Raw genomic sequence first — 18,421 nt, forward strand, 5'->3', positions numbered from 1 at the left:
TTTGTTCTTCCTAGGAGTATATTATACTGCCCTGCAGAAAAGGCCAGGGAGACCTTTTAGAATTAACATGGCATGTTAGAAAAGTAAAAAGGAGAAACTGATCTGTCCTTCGCAAGTTCCTGATGAATGGCCAAGATTGCGCAGAGGGAATTAAGACAAATGAACGGAATTTCCTTGCCGAGTAAAGCATGAGGAAATTAGTAAATACAAATTGATACATAAGTGAGATGGAGAAGCGTACAACCACGGAAGCTTGATATTAGAGTTTCCTCTGCTGGAAGCTGATTACAAACAGCGAAGTAAAAACAATGGGACATTTGAAAAGTTAGACACGTTGAGTGGTGTGACCGAACACCCCCTGTTTTGAACCAATGAAATGTAATAAATCCATGCGAGATGACACAATAAGGGGTGGGCCTTTAGTGAATTTATGATATAACTGCTAGTAGTAAGTGGGTGGGGGTTAGAGCATGTTTTCCTTACTTTGTGAGAGGAGAGAGCTGCGTTGTTGTTTCGTAATTCCATGGGCTGGCTGTTGTTCTTCTGCTCCTGACTCTTTGACTTTACTCTTCTTGAGGTGCCCAGCTTACTCTCATGGCCAGAGGGTAGCTTTCCTGATTTCTTGAAACCTTGTGAGATTGGTTAGTATGATATTCTGAATTTGCAGAAATCTCTTTGCAGCTGTTTCCCTTTTGTCTCTACGCCTATCCGCTCACTGACATTTGAGATGTACTATTGATGTTTATTTGCTAATGTTTCTCTTGTGTGATGACCTATAAATCGAGCTCTATTAGACTTGATGAGGAATTCACATCTATTTAGATAAAGCATTTAAAACTCTCAAAAGGCGTTTGTCATTAATGTAATTGAATTGGTTATATAAAAAAATAATTCTATGGTGAATCTGATATTATTTTGCCAATCCCTAACTAACTAAAGATTCATCACCAAGGAAGGGAATAAATAGGATGAACCAATTGGTACATTTGGTTTAAACTCACCCAGCGTGAAAGGGATGATTAGGTATTAAACTATCCTATCAGATCGTCTATACCCATTCTGGTGTGGGTGAGATCAGAATCAGCTGTGCTCAATCCTCCCACACTTTCCACACTACTTGTAACAGAAGCTGTATCAGCTGAAATATTTGCAACAGTTTGTGAGACAAGTTGGACCTGAAGGTATCCCCAAATGAACAATTTAAAGATAAGTGTATGGCACAAAAATGAGTCCTCCAGTGAAACACAACTAAGAGCATCTGCCCTCACACCAAGCTAGCCTGCTAGAACAGTCAATACCATGAGGAATCCCATTTGCTTCACCCACTTCTACAGGTTTATTTTCACCCAACATAGTGCCCAGTACACCTATATCACCCTGTCTGGGGATGTAAAAAACCGAAGTGGCATTTTATGATAGAATTTGAATGTTGCACCCGAGATGAAGAGAAGAAATGCTTTCATTGCAAGACGGACTATCTGCAGCGCGAGTACATTTATGTGCAGGCACTACTCAGACCCTGACCTAAGCCCCCGACAATCTTTCCCTTCCATCATATCACCCAGAAAAACAACCCAGTCCAGCGAAGAGGTGCCCTAGTAGCCTGAGCAGGACTGAAACAACGATCAAAAGATTAGAGTGGTTCACCCCAGTGGAGATCCAGATGAATAGAGTTGGATATCTGTACCATAGACATGAGATTCTCCTACTTCTGGAGCAACTGTGACCCCCGACAACTGCGGAGCCCTCATGTGTTGTCTGGCACCAACAGAATGACCAATGTCATCAGATCTGTAGAACGAAAATCTGCACCAAATCATAAACCTTGAAATCACAAACAAAAACCATGATCCTCAGAGGAGAAAGAAGTAGAGAAGGCCTTCATGCAGGTTGTGTCCAGTACTGCCCAAAGAAGGTCAGCATCTCCGTAGGAGAGAGAGGTGGAACTTTTGGACATTGGCGTAAAGTTCGAGTCATGGAGGAAGTCATTGTCTGCTGGGGGTGTTACTTAACAAGTGTGGTAGACTCCACTTTCACTAGGCAGTCAAAGGACAGATATACATGGAACCATGACCATCACAGTGAAGTCATTACATAGCCAGCAGTATTACAAAGACACAAGGAGTGGTCATCAGTCTGAAGGGTAAAACCATGAACTGATAGTTGTGAGATCCCACCATGATCCTCAGGTACAACCTGTGGAAAGAAAGGAATGGAACCTGAAAAACAACATACTGAAGATCTATGGACACGAACCAGTCTCCTGCATTCAGTGCCAGTAGGACCTTGTGTAAGAAAAGCACCATTAATTTGTCCTGTCCAATGTACAGCTTCAGAAGGAAAAGATTAAGGATGGCCTTATCTGCTGGGACTGCGCCGCCATGAGATATCCGATACTGTTGTTTGAAGTGTCACGCTAGGACCAACAAACGAGCAATAGCTCAACTTTATTTGAAGAGCTCCATGGAGTTGTCAGGTGGTGTTAATATGGTCGATGGACAGACTGCCAGAAGTAAAGTCTTTACGGTCCATTGTAGGAGGCAATGTAGTGAAGACATTCAGATTCGGCTACAGGGAAGACATCTAGACAACCAAACTTCCTGGATATGAGTAAGAACAGAAAAGTAGGGATCATCAGGAGCAAGAGTAGAAAATCTGACAGTCTGTCTGTGGACTGTCAGCTCTAGAAAGGGTTTCTTCCATGCAGGTGTAGCTGGATCCTAAAGGGCTTCAGTGAATTGAAGCCAGGGCTCTGCTTTCGAGGAGGAGGGTTGTAGAATCTCAGCAAAAATTGTATACTTTGCCTCCACAGAATGGACTTCAAAAGTTTCTCTTTTATCTGTTTTTGGGAGACATACTCTGAGGTGTACTGCTTTTGTCCATTTCTTTATTCTCTTTACTTTGCAAGACTTCTGCGTTGTGCAAGCAGTGGCTATACTACCTCCCAGCTTCACTGCTGCCATGCTGCCTAAGATGGAGTCTGATATACACAAAGAGATGGCGGAGGCTCTTCCAAGCAGCATCTAGCAAAGTTTGCTCCCTTCGCTCTGCTGATCAATCCCAATATACGCATATGTCATTAGAAAAAGAAAAACAAAACAAGCATTTGTAATGGAATAGGCCTCACATTTGCGAGAGTTAGGGTTATTGGTGTTGTAAATGACCATGTCTTTTACCCATGTGTTTCGGTTTGTGGATGCATAAACAAGCATTTGCAATGCAATCGGTTTCGCATTTGTGAAAGTTAGAGCTCTTAGCGTTGAAAATGACAATGTTTCTACTTTTGATTTTTTTAATGCAGTTGAGTGATGATATCTGCATAACGCTATTGCCATTCATATGACCTTGCTGTGAAGGAGTACCAGAAAATGGGAAATAGGTTATGAGGGAGGGCAGACAAGAGTAACATGCTGGTTGAAAAAAAAAAGTAACATCCAGGAGATAGCAAACACTCAAAGGGAATGCAAGATTAAGTAAATCATGTGAAATGTAAGCAGGAACAACATAGTTACCTTAACGCTTTTACACTTAATATTTAGAAATCATGAGAATTTGTGCCTGAAAAGGTTAGAACATGACTACAGGGACGTAATGGACCTGTTTCAATGTCCATTACTTATATCCTTACAAAAGGTAAGCAGTACGGTTTAAAAAAAAAAAAAAAAAAACACATCTTTGAACACACCACAGTACATATTTTATAAACTAAAATAAGGAAAACTGCCGATAAGGATCATTTTAAGCGTTTTCTACTTTACACATTAACAAGGTATTGCAGTACCTCCAGGAATGGTGCACTTCCCCACCTGGGGAAAACAATGTTTTTCAAAGAAAGAGGAGAAAATGAAAGTAGCACTTCACTGGCAAACTCAGTAAAGTGGCGCTAATGTGTGCGATTGTGAATAAAAACAAATCTGGCCACTTTGTGACCACTCTGTATGGCTTTATTTAGTTTTTTAGGTCTCGCCTGACCCAGCGCATGCGCTGGTCTGGCGAGACTTATTGAGAGGGCTCCAAAAAGTGCTACCAGGCCAGCCTAGAGCTACAGTGCATGTGCGCGGGCGCGCGCGCCACACTTGACCGCAATTGCTTTCACTTTCGCGGAAACACGGCCGCTTTGATGTTTGATCATGATCGCAATCACTTTCGCTTTCGCGGCCGCATGGCCGCTTGGCATAGCCAATAGGTCTCGCTTTTGGGACCCTATAAGTATTTAGTTATGCAACTGTTGCATGGCTAAACACTTTAAAGGTCCCAAAGGCGAGACCTATTGGCTATGCCAATGCTGGTTTTGTTTTGCATTTTTAACCTTTTTTGCTCTCCGTCCCGAGGCTGCTTTTTGGAATAGAGAAATGTCAGAAAAAGACGATTTGCAGCCAAGGTGCTTCTTTCTTTTTTTAATCCATTTTAAAGGGGTTGGCCGGAATAGCTGCCAGCGGCAGAACAGAATCGAACATTGTAGGGAGGTAGGCGGTGCGAGAGGAGTGTGGTGAGGGGGTGGGGTTTACCATATTTAGTAGGAGGCCCCTGCACCCCTGTGAGGCAGCTAAATCCATGCGATAAGGTTGGTTTTATTGCGACTGGACCAAAGACCAGCCAAGGAGCAAACGTAAACATTTTTCCACTGAACGCATCAACAAGGTATTGCAGTACCTCCAGGAATGGTGTAATTCCCCACCCAGGAAAAACAATGTTTAAAGAAAGATGAGCAAATGAAAGTAGCACTTCACTGGCAAACTCTGCACAGTGGCGGTTATGTGTGTAGTTGTGAATAAAACCAGTTTGGCCACTTTGCAATTACTCTAGCTTACTTTAGTGTATATTTTTTCATATTTTAAATCTTTTTTTTCTCTTTGTGCCAAGGCTGCACTTTCGAATAGAAAAATGTCTGAAAAAGACATTTGCAGCCAAAGTGTTGATTTTGATTTTTGGATCCATTTCACAGGGGAACAAATAAAGGAAAGGAGAGGAAACAGAGGGTAAGAGCCATTTTTGAAGTCATAGTTTTCAGCAAGTGAGGAGAAGCGAGATACAGAAGGAGGAAGAGGAAAAAAAGAGAGTAGGAGGGGCAGCGGCAGAGCAGAGGAAGTGAACACTGGTGTTCAAAGAAGAGAAAACGAAAGTAGTGCTTGACTGGCAAACCTTGTAAAATGGCACGGATGTGTTTGGTTGTCAATAAAACCAATCCGGGCACTTTACGTATTTTAAGCTTTCATTTCTCTTTCCGTTGCACTTTGAAATAGAAAAATGTCAGAAAAAGACGACATTTGCAGCCAAAGTGTTTCTTTTTAAATCCATTTCACGGGGGGGGGGGGGGGGGGACAAATCAAGGAAGGGAGAGGAAAGGAATGGGGGGGGGGGGGGGGGGAAGAGGAGATAAGAGGGGTTTGTTGAAAGTCATTTTTTCAGCAAGTGAGCCAAGGAGCAAATCTAATGCCGTCAGCTGTCCTCGTTAGAAACTGTTAGCTACCACTTTGGAACTGGAGAACTGGTGCTTACGTAAAGCACTCCAATACACCTTCCAGTCGGGTTCGCACTACAACTGCAAAAACAAGCCAGCGCACAAAGAAAACAAGCATTGGCATAGCCAATAGGTCTCGCCTTTGGGACCTTATATGTGTTTAGTTATCCAGCACAATATCCTTGGTGCAACATCAAGTGTTGCGTGGCTAAACACTTCTAAGGTCCCAAAGGTGAGACCTATTGGCTATGCCAATGCTTGTTTTGAGTGAGTGGCTCGTGCAGGTATGCCACTGTGAGGTAGAGATGCTGCAAGTGCTTTTACAGGAGCCCCTGTGACATTGCGCTTCTTCAAAATGTATCCTGGGTCTGGTGTAATACTTCTAGCCCCTATTCCAGTCTTCTCGCACCCAATGCATCCTTAAGTGTCCCATGTACAGCTGGGGTTGACACTCCTATTACCCCTGCCCTCCAGTGACACTTTACCTGTCACAGGTGGTGGTGGTGGTGATGGTGGTGGTGGTGGTGGACGTGGTGGTGGTGGACGTGGTGGTGGTGGTGGACGTGGTGGTGGTGGTGGACGTGGTGGTGGTGGTGGACGTGGTGGTGGTGGTGGACGTGGTGGTGCTGGTGGAGGTGCTGGTGGAGGTCGTGGTGGTGCTGGTGGAGGTCGTGGTGGTGCTGGTGGAGGTCGTGGTGGTTGTTTAATATACATTAAGATGTGTAACGCAAGACAAGTGTTACAAGGACGGTGATGCATTGAAGATCTGGTGCAAAGAAACAAAGATGGCGTCTTTTTCTTGGTGCGACACGATGCGAGCTGTGACAGGCCCTGCGACATGCTTCCCGGTGATGCAGCGGCGTCTGATGCGACGTTGATCCTCTTATCCGGCGATGCGAGCTGCATCGGCGACGATGCGAGCCGCGATAGGCCCTGCGACACGCTTCCCGGTGATGCGGCGGCGTCTGATGCGACATCGATCCTCTTCTACGGCGATACGAGGCTCTTCGGGGACCCTGCGATGACTCAACGGTTCTTCTGGGCCGCAACAAGCCCTGCGGCACGCTTCCCGGTGATGCGGCGGCGTCTGATGCGACATCGATCCTCTTCTACGGCGATACGAGGCTCTTCGGGGACCCTGCGATGACTCAACGGTTCTTCTGGGCCGCAACAAGCCCTGCGGCACGCTTCCCGGTGAGGCGGCGGCGTCTGATGCAACGCCGATCCTCTTCTCCGGCGATGTGAGGCGCTTTCTCGTTGTGAAGCGGCAGTGCGGCGACACGTTTCCAGCTCCTTGCGACATGCAGTCCCTCAGAAAGCCTCGCAAAACAGCAGGCACTTCTAAAGAACTCTCGGGGAGCTGGTGGGTCTGTTGTCCCTGAGACTTCAGGAGGAGGCAAGCTCTTTTCCAAGCCCTTGGAGATCTTTCACAAGTTGAATAAAGTGCACACAAAGTCCTTTCTCCTTTCTTTGGCAGTCAGTCAACCACTGCAGGCCAATCCCCCAAGCAGCACTTCAGCTTAGGGATAGTCTCTCCTCTGGTTACACTCCTCCGCAAAGGTTTCTTCTTGTTTCCCAAAGTGATTTAACGTTCTTGGGTTTGGGTCCCAATATTTATACCCAGTTTATCTTTGTTCTCTGAAGGCAGAGAGGCCTTTGCCTAGTCCAAACCAGTTCTGGTCAGTCCTGGAGCACTTTGTTGACAAGACTCCTTCTTTCCTTTCACAGTGCAGGGCAGAGACATCAGACGCACCACAGGAGGTGGAGCCAGCATTGTGGAGGGAAGGCACAGCCCTATTCAGGTCCCAGGTGCAATTCCTCCCACCCATCTACATGGAGATTTCTCTATTCAGCCCTGTGCTGACTCACCCTGTCTCCTGGAATTTCCCCAGCCCCTGTCACTCAAACTCCAGACAAGGAATACACAACCTAGCAGAGGCAGGCTTGGATGGTTAGACAAGAAAATACCTACTTTCTAAAAGTGGTATTTTCAAACACAGATTGTTAAAACCAACTTCACTAAAAGATGCATTTTATCATTCTGAGTTCAGGCATACTAAACTCGAATTTCTACCATGTTCCCGGTGTCAGTTAGGATTATAAGATGTAATAATCAAACTGCCCATTCGGGCCTATGGGGAACGGGTAGCCTTGCAAAAGTGAAAAACAAAAATGGCTGTAATTCACTATTAGGACATACCACCCACATCAGGGCTTGTCCTACCTTATACTTACAATGCACCCTGCCCTTGGGCCTACCATAGGGGTGTCTGATATAAAGAAAAGGGAAGGTTTAGGGACTGGCATGTGGGTGCACTTGGCCATTCAGTATGGCCGTACCAGACTGTACACAGGCTCTTCAATGGCAAGCCTTAGACACACTTTTATAGGCTGCTTCTGTGGGTGGCACAACCAGTGCTGCAAGCCCACCAGCAGCATTTGGAGTACCTGCCCTGGGCAATCCTGGTGCACTGTACTAGGGTCTGACAGGTAAACCAAACCAGCCAATCATGGAATCACTAATCCATACATCAATTTACAATAGGGAGCACTTGCACTGTGGCACTGGACAGCAGTGGCACAGTGCCCAAAGCATCCAACACCAGCAAAAACACGAGGCAACAGCAAAAAAATGGAAGGGAGACCCACGTCATGGTGCCAGGTCTAACAGTGGTGGACGTGGTGGTGGTGGTGGAAGTGGTGGTGGTGGACGTGGTGGTGGTGTTGGACGAATATTGGGTAGGAGGGTGCTGGCAGAATGTGGATTGAGAGGAGAATCTCGAAGGAGGCACATGGGAGAGCAGAAAGAGGCCGAATATTAGATACAAAAAACGGCGAGTAGATAGAACACGAAACAGATTTAACGGGGTGGTCCCTTTTTATAGCGCATGTGAATGTTCCTTAGCACCCTGTTTTTAGTAATCAGGGGGACCATGGGGAGATTAATTGATTAATCACGCATGATGATCGCGTACGGAAGCTGGTGTTGTTTGAGTCGCGGCATTGGCTTACTAATGTGTGATTCTGGTCAAATTAGTTAATCTCCCGTGCCTTCTAAAAGGCAATGTGTTCCTGTGTGAATGTGCTCTTGTGTTTAACTGGGTGTCTTGTAAAGGTCTCTACTACTCTTGAGTTCAGTTTGCGCTGTATGAATTTGCAAAACAAAGCAGCCAGCAGACCTTGAAGAGCAAGAGCCTATTATATCAGTTCATGTAGCGCACGCACAGCAATGATGGCTCTGTACAGCCCAGTACTGCACACTACACAACAAACAAATATCCGTTCATGTAGCGCACGCACAGTAATGAGGGCTCTGTACAGCCCAGGACTGCATTTAAAATTTAAAGCGCATTAAAGCTCAAGGCTCCGTTAATAAAAGAAAATACGTTGTGACTGCAGTGAGAGTGACTTGAAGAGAAACAAGCCATGGCATCGCTCTGGTTGATGTTTGGGAGGTGGGAGGGGTGTTCTGTGCAGAAAGGCATTACGGCGCTCTAGTAAGTAAATCACTAAAACAAGTGCGGTACGCGAAAGTGACCGCGACCGCGTTTGGAGCTGAAAGTGCACGCTGTGCTTAGTGAGCTATGACAAGGGAGGAAACCCACACTCGCTCCCGCGGACCCCAGGCCAGGGCAGAGAGAATGCGGGACATGCACCTGCCTTTGGCCAATTGCGTGCTGTCTTTCTTAGAAAGACGCATGCAAAGGCCAATAGCGGGTGAAGAAAACAAAAGCACACGCACAAACGTGTTTTCCAAAGTTTAAAGCCTTTACTAAATGTCTCGCAGCGCATGCGCGCTGGCTCAGGCGAGACCTAAACAGGAGTGCACACAAATACTCATTACTTAAAGAAGGGAAAACCGCTTGTAGCAGGGAGGATCTAAAAACAAAAAAAGGCAGGAATAATTAGACATGCTGACCAAACAGAAGCATGCATGTATAAAAGGCACGAACGGAAACAAATAAAATAAAAAAAAAAGAGCAGGGGCTTCAACCCACAGTGTACACTACAGTAGGCCTCACAGCGCATGCACTGCCCAGGCTCGACCTAAAAAGCGACCCTGACAAAAATGAGATTAGCAGAAAAAGTTAAATTATTTTTTAGGCTGTTGTCAATAGTGGAATGGATTAACTAATAGAAGACAATGTGGCACCTCACCAAGGGTAACTAAGCAAGGGTAATTAAGCAAAGGGCGTAAACTAGCAGACAATCACAAGTATGAAAAAGGTAATTATTGACAACCATTCATCTTGGATTTCTCACAGGCCAGCAGCATGTTTCTTTAAATGAGCCAGAAGCAAACATGGAGTCTATATGGTCTAGGATTCAGAACCACATCAGTGATGCCCCCGGGGCTCAACAAATCCAAACTAATCTCTAAACAAGCATTGGCAAAGCCAATAAATGTGGCATTCATTTAGAGTCCTGACTAAAAACAACAACAAAAAATCTTCTGTATTTAACACAATAAAAAAGCATTGGCATAGCCAAAAGGTCTCACCTGTTGGCTTTGCCAATGCTTTTTGTTGAGCAGCATCGGTCACAAAAAAAAAAAGAAAAAGAAATACAAGCGGCAAGGACGACAGAGGAGAAGAGGAACAGAGCAATAGAGGGTACACACCCATGAGGAACACAGCAATGAAGTTCAAAGACAGCGAAGGTGTCGGGGAAGGGGGGGGGAAGGCACACAAGAGAGAGAGCAGCATAGATAAGGTTAGAGCAACATGGAGCATGGAGGGGGCGGGTATAAGCACATAAGGGAGAGAGATGGAAAATGTACTGTAATCGGGCGCAACAAAAAAAAAAAAGATAGCTCCTTGTATGTGAGCAGTGGAAGAATATAAGTCATCCAATCAAATGGATGATGAAGAGGCAATGCTCCAGGTGAGGGACAAACACAGAAAGCAAGCGGAATGCACGGGCTGTTAGCCCAACTTGACTTTTTTGGTAAGCCCACAAAAAGTATTTGGTAATCCGTAGGCAAAACCTAAAAACATCTGTTTTCTTTATATAGTTAGAAACAAAATGTAGATGAGGATTCTTCTTGAAAAGAAGAAAAAATAAGCATGGCTTAAGTAGGGTGTACTAGCTAGAATATTTTGACAGCTGAAAGCACAAAGATAATGGTGAAACTTTGATGTTTATGCATCAAATAATGCTGTAAAATGTTCCAAAATTACTTTCACCATGGTAAAAGGTACTGAAATAGGCCTTTTACTCCAAAGAGCATTCGATGGTGGGGAAAGAAAGCTGCGTGTATTACAAGGTAAAAGGATAGAAAACTATAATGCTACAGTGTTCTTCACTTATTGCCACATTACATATTTATTTCTGACTTCTAATGATATTAGTAATTAGTTCTTCTGTGGTAAGTGTGCAGTATATGAATGATATGTGATAGTAACCAAGAGACCAATACTAGACATCAAAGGTGTACGTACATTCACACAATCTTAAAGTGCATATTTAATGGAGTTATTTCAGGAATAAATGACATTTTCAACTAAAAGCCTCCAGATCATATTTTTAGATCATTTGGTTTTAAAGTGTAGGTCATCTAACATGATCACATTCTACAAATTCGAAATATTAATGTGGTTACTAATTCTTACAAGAGGTATGTTACCATATCTAACAGCCTCTACTCTTGCGCATACTCTGTTTATTGTAATGTTTATCTTTAAGGTTCCCTAAATTGTATATACAAATCTTCATTGGTAATAAAGCCACTTTACAGATTCTTTTTAATAAAATGCATTTTCCTACTTACCCTGGATTTGTTGCAGGAGTTTTCCATTCAGCTGCTCTAAATCTTTGTTACTCATAGAATCCACTGCAAAGGAAAGGCAAATTCATCACTCAGCACAATAGGCACAGGAAATTAGGAACATCCTGAACATGTACTAGATTCAAAAGCTAATTTTAAAGTACCATAAAAAATATTTACCAAAACGACACCACCTCTCACATGACAATTACCACTTATATTTGCACTGATTCAGTACTAAATTACTCTGGGAATATGAGCAGGACAATTAATACAATCATATCAAGTGCATTTTATTCAAAGGGGCCTAAGAGTGATTTTTATCCGAGCCAGCCTACACAATAATAATCCTGTGCAGTAGGGCTAACTTTAAAAAAAAAACAATTACTTATCTTTGGTAATGAGGTTTCTGGTGAACACTAACTGCATATTCTTCACTTTTAGAATATTCCCAGATAATAGACTGGATTGGGATTTTTTTTTTCCAGCAATGCTCTTTGTGCACTGGTAGATGGCTCCATGCTGACTTCAACTGCCTCAGAAGTGACAAGCAGAGCTGCATATAAGCCCCATCTCTGGGCGCTCATGTCAGTTTTCTAAACTTTTACTTCCATGTCCTCAGGTGCAATAGCTCTACAAACAGACTGAAGGTGACAAAATGTCGAATATAACTTTGAAACGTATTACGATATTCAGGAGTCTAGTCCACAGAAGAAAGAGGTGGGAAGTCAGTGAGGAATCCGCAGTTAGTGTATTCGCCAGAAATATTGTTACTGAAAGGAAGTTATTTGTTCTTCTGATGGATATTTCTAACAGCTGATTCCTCACCATTAGAAATTATACAAAAAGAGTACCTCCCAAAAGTGACGGGTTTAAGAAGTGCATTCAGATTAGGTAGTCTTGCAGGACTGAGCGGGCACAATGGCCCTCCCATCAACTCATGAACATGTGTATCAAAGCCCACTCTGAAGACTGCATAAGCCCAGAACTGCCCTGTTGTTGACAATGCATGCTGAAAGACTGCTCATGTGGCCAAACTGAAAAAATCTTCATACATTCATCTACTGAGGTTTAGAAACCAGAAATCTTAGTCAGATGACCCCAAAACCTCTAATGGCCTTCATTGCCATTCCACATGTTTTACATAATTTAAAATCTCGTGTTACCAACAGCACCGTTTACTCTCTAAACTTTGTTACACTGGGGCCAATTGAAAAAAAAAAATCTTCAAGGCAGCTGAAAGCCTAGATTTCCAGGGTAATCCCCAATTCAAAAATAGTTAAGGGCACTTCTAAAAAAACGAATAATTTCTAAAATATGCAGTTTGAGGGGCTATGCATTTGCAACTTCTGTTTCTCACATTTTTATCAGGTGCAGATATCCCTTACTCTAGGTGCAAGTTTATAAGTGCAATATTTTATTATTCTTTTTATTGATCATAACAAAAAGAACAGCAATGCATTTCGTCAAAAGAAAAATCTTAATCAGATACAAAGTGTGCATATGTTATTGAACATACAGCACCATCACTTTGACACATCAGTCTGGTGCATTGAACAAGTCATGTAATCTAGATTCGCCACGGCGCAATTCCACCGTTGGAGATAAGCAAATGTCTCCCCTGTGTGTGTTCCACACAGCACATTTACGGTCCCACTTCTGGGGGCATCCTCTATGTTTAAAAACATCTTTCTCTGCAATCATGGCTCTGTTCATATCAGCAGCCCATCTCCCCCACACCCCCTCTTTCATTCAATATTGAGTTTTGCAATTGCCCGCCTCAGTGAAACCCATGATTTCTTAGTCTGAGTGAGGTCAGTGGCATCCCAAATATTCAACAGACAGAGCTTCGGGGATGCCATCAGATTTTTACCCCCAGCGTTCTATAAATGCGTGATGAGAGCTTTCCACCATCCCTGGGCTACTGGACAGTCCCAAATTGTATGGAAGAAGGTCCCCTCCTGGTGGCAGTGTCTGAGGCAAGAAGAATCGGTCCTCCTTCCCATCTTGACCAACACCCTAGCGGCGAGATAGGCTCGGTGTAGGATTTTAAGTTGGACCAACCTCAGTCTCATGGGAATGGCGACCTCTCTAGGTAAAGCCAGGGCGTCTCGCCAACCATCCTCATCTTGCTCTCCCAGATCCACCTCCCAGTGCTGCCGCAGGCACGTCAAGGGGTCAGGGCGATTGTTAATCAATGTTTTGTATGTGAGGGAGATGGCCTTCTTGTCCATAGGGTCGAGTAGTAACCTGTCTTCAAGAGAGGTGGCCTCTGGAGGTGGGTCGCCCCTCGGTATTGCTGCTTTGAGTGAATGGCTTATCTGTAGATATCTAAATGTTTTGGACTGTGCGAGGTCGTATTCATTCTGCAGATTGGCAAAAGGGGTCAATCCCTTAGAATTCCACATGTCTTCCACCCGTAAGATACCTAGAAGATCCCACTTGTCGAACCCAGGGCAGGCACTTAAGTGTCCCAATTGCTCGGGTTCCCATAAAAAAAGAGTTGCACCTGTGATTATAGTGTGCCAGTCCAATTTTTTGTTAAACCTTATGCCAGGTTTCAATCATGCGCGATGTTGGTTTGGTTAGGCGCAGTTTATTGGGATTCGTGTAGAGTGCTCTATTAAATCCTCCCTGTCCCATGAGCCATCAGTCGGTGAGGAAACTCTGGTCGCCACTATCTCCAGGCACCCAAAAATTAATCGCTACCAGTTGATATGCCTGATAATATAGGTAGCGCAATTTCCACGTCATACCATCCCACAGACAGCTTGTACACCGCTATGCGTGGAGCCCGCCCATCTCAACAGAGATCGCACGGCACTGTCAATACTGGACAAATAGGAGTCCGGGATCCTATTGGGGTTGTTTTGTAGCACATAGAGGAAACTGGGCAACGTCAACATTTTAACAAGCATTGGCATAGCCAATAGGTCTCGCTTTTGGGACCTTATAAGTATTTAGTTATGCAACTTTTGCATGGCTAAACACTTATAAGGTCCCAAAGGCGAGACCTATTGGCTATGCCAATGCTTGTTGTGATTTGACACCTATATTTGCAGTGATAGTGATGTCAGGCCTATATCTGCAGCAATAGTGATCTCACACCAATATCTGCAGTGATGGCAATCTCACACCAATATTTGCTATAATAGATATTCCACACTTACATCTGCAGTAATAGTAATATCACACCTATATCTACAGTGATATCGATCTCACACTTGCAAGCGCAGTGACATTTAGTGCGCAAATTAAAAAGTAATGCAAAGTGCTCTTCAAAGTAGCGCGTGTGTGAAACAATGATGTATATGAGCCTGTAAGTGTAGTCACTATTTTAAATGCATGCAGTATTCTATTCCTGTATATAAAGAAATTAACACTAACTGTACGAGCTTACACTGCAGCCTAGCGAACTGTAAGAAAGAAGATGGGCCTCAGAAATAAAAGAAGCCAGCAGTGCGGTTAAAGTAGCTGCTTTGCCAAAATGTCTAAATAAGGGAAGGCACCACTTCGATGTTTAATCCGCAACATGTTGAAGGCTGGCGCTTATACAAGCTATGGTAGTAGCATGTACAGGCACAGCGCGAAAGCTAGTTTGTATATTAGGAGTATGTAGTGCGTAGGATTGTATTATACTAAAAAGTGCACATACAGGAAGCGCACTGAAGTGAACTGCAGTGGAGGTGCACTTATAGTTAACGGTAGAGAAATGCACAGTGAGAACACCAGAGACAGCCGACAAACATTGCAGCGCGCCTGGGTTGATGAGTTTTGCGTAAAACAGGTTTTGCAGGTGGGTGCGATAAGGATTGCATGTCGATGTAATAAATAAATAAGGGCGGCAGTGCGCATGTAAGTAGGCTGTGAAGTGCGTAAGTTTAGACTCCACTAAAAAGTGTACATATAGGAAGCACATCAAGTGTCCCGCACGTGAAGTGCACTTATAGTCAACACTGAAAAGATGCACATTAAGAAACATGAGTCTGTCCATATAAATTGTAGCACGCCTGCGATGGTGCCAATTATGTGTAACACATATTATGTAAGTTGATGTTATAAAAGTTCCATGTCCAGAGAAGGCGTGCGAAAAAGTAAGGGATTAAATAAATAACGGCGGCAGTGTGCATTTTAGGAGGCCTTGAAGTGTGTATGTTTAGACTACACTAAAAAGTGTATATCAAGAAAGCGCACTAAAGTGAACTGCAAGCGATGTGCACTGACAGTGAACAGAGAAGAGATGCACACCAGGAACACCATAGGCTGCTCTTAGAAATTGTAGCATGCGTGGGATGGTGCCAATTATGTGTAACGCAGGCTGATGTGATGAGACTTGCAATGCTCCTTTTGTTTTGCGCGGCAAAGCAATATAAACAATAATTAATTACGCCCGGATGCATGTTAATAAGCCGTGAAGTGTGTAGGATTATACTACAGTATAAAGCGCATATAAGTACCGAAATAGTTTTTAAAAAAGGGAACCCTATTTTAAATCACAAAAGTATAGCACATGGCCTTAGTTAAAAAAACATGTACGTGAGGTAGAGATGGGGTGCTAATGTTCCCTTGTCTGCCAAGTAGGTGCAAACGTTAGATTGTAAGGATGAAAGGGTTGGTTAGGTGTGGCTCAAAGAAGAATTAGAGGGTATATTTCACTTGTGCGGCCGCTAAAGTGAAAGTAATCATTTCGCGGCCGCTTTGATGTTCGCAGTGGCCGCGCGGCTCACTGAGAACATCAAAGCGCCCACGAAACGTACACGCAGGCTGCCAAATGGTGCGCGCGCCCGGCGCACATGCACTGTAGTTGGGGGCCTGAAAAGCACTCATTTGCACTTCCAAATCCCCGTTTTCTATAGCTCTCGCCAGATCAGCGCTAAAGCGCTGGCTCAGGCGAGACCTAAAAAGAACAGCACGCACCAGAAGATTTAGAGGAAGGGAGCGCCAGTGTTTGACATAAGCACAGAAGCCGGTCAAGGGGCCTTGTAGGTTTATGTCAAAGAAACTGGATGAATCAGTCGTAATGTAAATTACCAAGTAATGAAAGCCCTCCAGTGCTACAGGGATCTGGTAATCTCTCGGTATGCGTGGTGACGGACCATATAGTGGTTATAGTTGTGATTTGGACCAGTTTATTATTTAGCCCGAGTAGTTGCCAAATATGCAGAAGATGTGGAGGATACGATGTAGGGTGGATGACGGAGAAGACATGTATAACAGTATATCGTCCGCATATAAAGAAATTCTGTCCTCGTGACTATTGGTCCAGGGGCTCAAGTACTAAAGCAAATATTAAGGGCGATAGAGGGCATCACTGCCAGGTTCCCCTGCCCAGTTGAAACTTTCTGGAGGTGTGCTGGTTCACCACCACTTGAGCAGTAGGACCGGCATACAATATTTATATTTTAGGGTGTTCACATTAGCAATTAGCAATGGTGCTTCTTTGGCGACACCTATTTTTCAACTTGCACTTTTGTCTGTGGAACATTAAGTCACAAGACGTTTTTTCTGCAGTAGTACATGCCATCTGCTATGCTACAATCCACATAAAGGTTCTGTGAACCAGGAGGTGAAATATGGGGATGCTGACATCTTTGGGCCCCTCCATGTTTCACTTGGGCTCACAAACAAAATGATAAGACTTAGCCCTTTAAAGCAAACTCAATAACTCTGAAAGAACAAGTTGCTTACATTTGGTAACACCTTAGCTGGCAGAGACTCTACCTAACTGCAGACTACTCACCTTCTGAATATTCCCACAAGCGTCAGACTGGTTCCAGAATTTTTTTTTAGCAGCACTCCTGAACACTGGTAGGTGGCATTGCATAGCACAGCAAATGGCATAGTTTATAGTGGACACCTATGCACACTGATGTCAGTTGTTTTCTGAGCTGTCCGCGCCTTCAGACACGGAGCCGAATCGCAGATTGGCTTGGACCACTTTGCAGATCTCTGACATGGGACCTTTTTGTATGGAAAAGTGTCCAGTTCACAGAACAGGGAGAATGGGTGGGTCGATGATGAATCTGTAGTTCGATAGAGTCTCTTCCAGAAAAGAAAGGCATTACCACAGGAAGTAACTCGTTCTTCTGGTAGAGACTTCTAACCACAGATTCCTGGCCTTTTGAAAAGATATCAAAATAGACCATCCAGGTGGTGGTCCGTGAACTGGCTCACGCCAAAAGGTCCTGTGTGTCCGAACAGGCAAAATAGCTATCTCGACCGACCTGGCTGTTCGACAATAGTGATTTGTGACTGTATGGAGTGATGCCCATGCAGTAGTCTGAAAACGTCCAGAAAGGGCACTCTGCATGCCAATGCAGTGGTAGTAGTTTTAGCTCTAGTGGTATGAACATGCAATTCCTCCTGAGGCTGCTTTTTAGAAAGTTCATAGCAGATTTTAATACACCGTGCAACTAAACAGGAGATGGTCCTCTTTTGGACTACCTTGCCATTCTTGGCTTCGGTGAATCCAATAAAGAGCTGATCATCCATCCAGTGTTCTATGGTATGATTGATGGAAAAACTAAGGGCTCTTTTTGGATCTAACTGGCAATCTTTCTCCTTCTCCTCCTCCTCCTCCTCCTCCTCTTTAGAGGGGTGAAGTGGAGCGAAGAACGCGAGAGGACTGAGGTTTGGACAGAAGTAAAAAGGAGTCACCAGCTTTGGAAGCAAGGAAGCTCGAGTCCTCAAAACCAGTTTGTCTGGGTTGAACATGGTGTTTGTCGGGTTGAAGGCGAGGGCCTGAAGCTCGCTCAACCACTGTACCGATGTTATGGTGGCGAGTAAGGCTGTCTTGAGGGTAAGTAGCCATAGAAGACAGCTGTGCATTGGTGGAAAAGGGAGTGCACATAAGGAACTTAAGAACCAAATGTAGGTCATTTAGGGGCACAATGAACTGACATAGAAGAAATACATGTTCCATACCTTTCAAAAAACGCATCACATGAGAGGAACAAAACAAAGAAAGCGGATCCGGCAACTTCAAAAAAGCGAAAGACTAAATATGTACCCTTTAACTGTGCCCAAAGCAAAGTCGTGCCAGGCTAAGGACAACACAAACAAGCACTGGCAAAGCTTGTCATGCCTATGCAATGTGTTTCAACCATGTTGAACACCAGTGTGGCTGCTGTTTAGAATGGCTAAAAGTTAGTAGCATGGGTTGGGGTGGAGTGGAGTAGAGTGGGATAGACAGG

General features: G+C 44.2%; 1 protein-coding gene across 1 annotated transcript in view; it reads right to left on the reverse strand.

Moving 5' to 3' along the window:
• The window catches only part of C8H21orf91 (chromosome 8 C21orf91 homolog), a 164,630-nt gene that overhangs the window by 6,975 nt on the left and 139,234 nt on the right, over nucleotides 1–18,421 (reverse strand). The window contains exon 4 of the mRNA XM_085623058.1: nucleotides 11,232–11,294. Coding sequence (XP_085479184.1) covers nucleotides 11,232–11,294 — 63 coding nt within the window. The remainder of the gene's footprint in view (nucleotides 1–11,231; nucleotides 11,295–18,421) is intronic.

This window comes from Triturus cristatus, chromosome 8 (assembly GCF_964204655.1).
Source record: "Triturus cristatus chromosome 8, aTriCri1.1, whole genome shotgun sequence".
Lineage (NCBI taxonomy): Eukaryota > Metazoa > Chordata > Amphibia > Caudata > Salamandridae > Triturus > Triturus cristatus.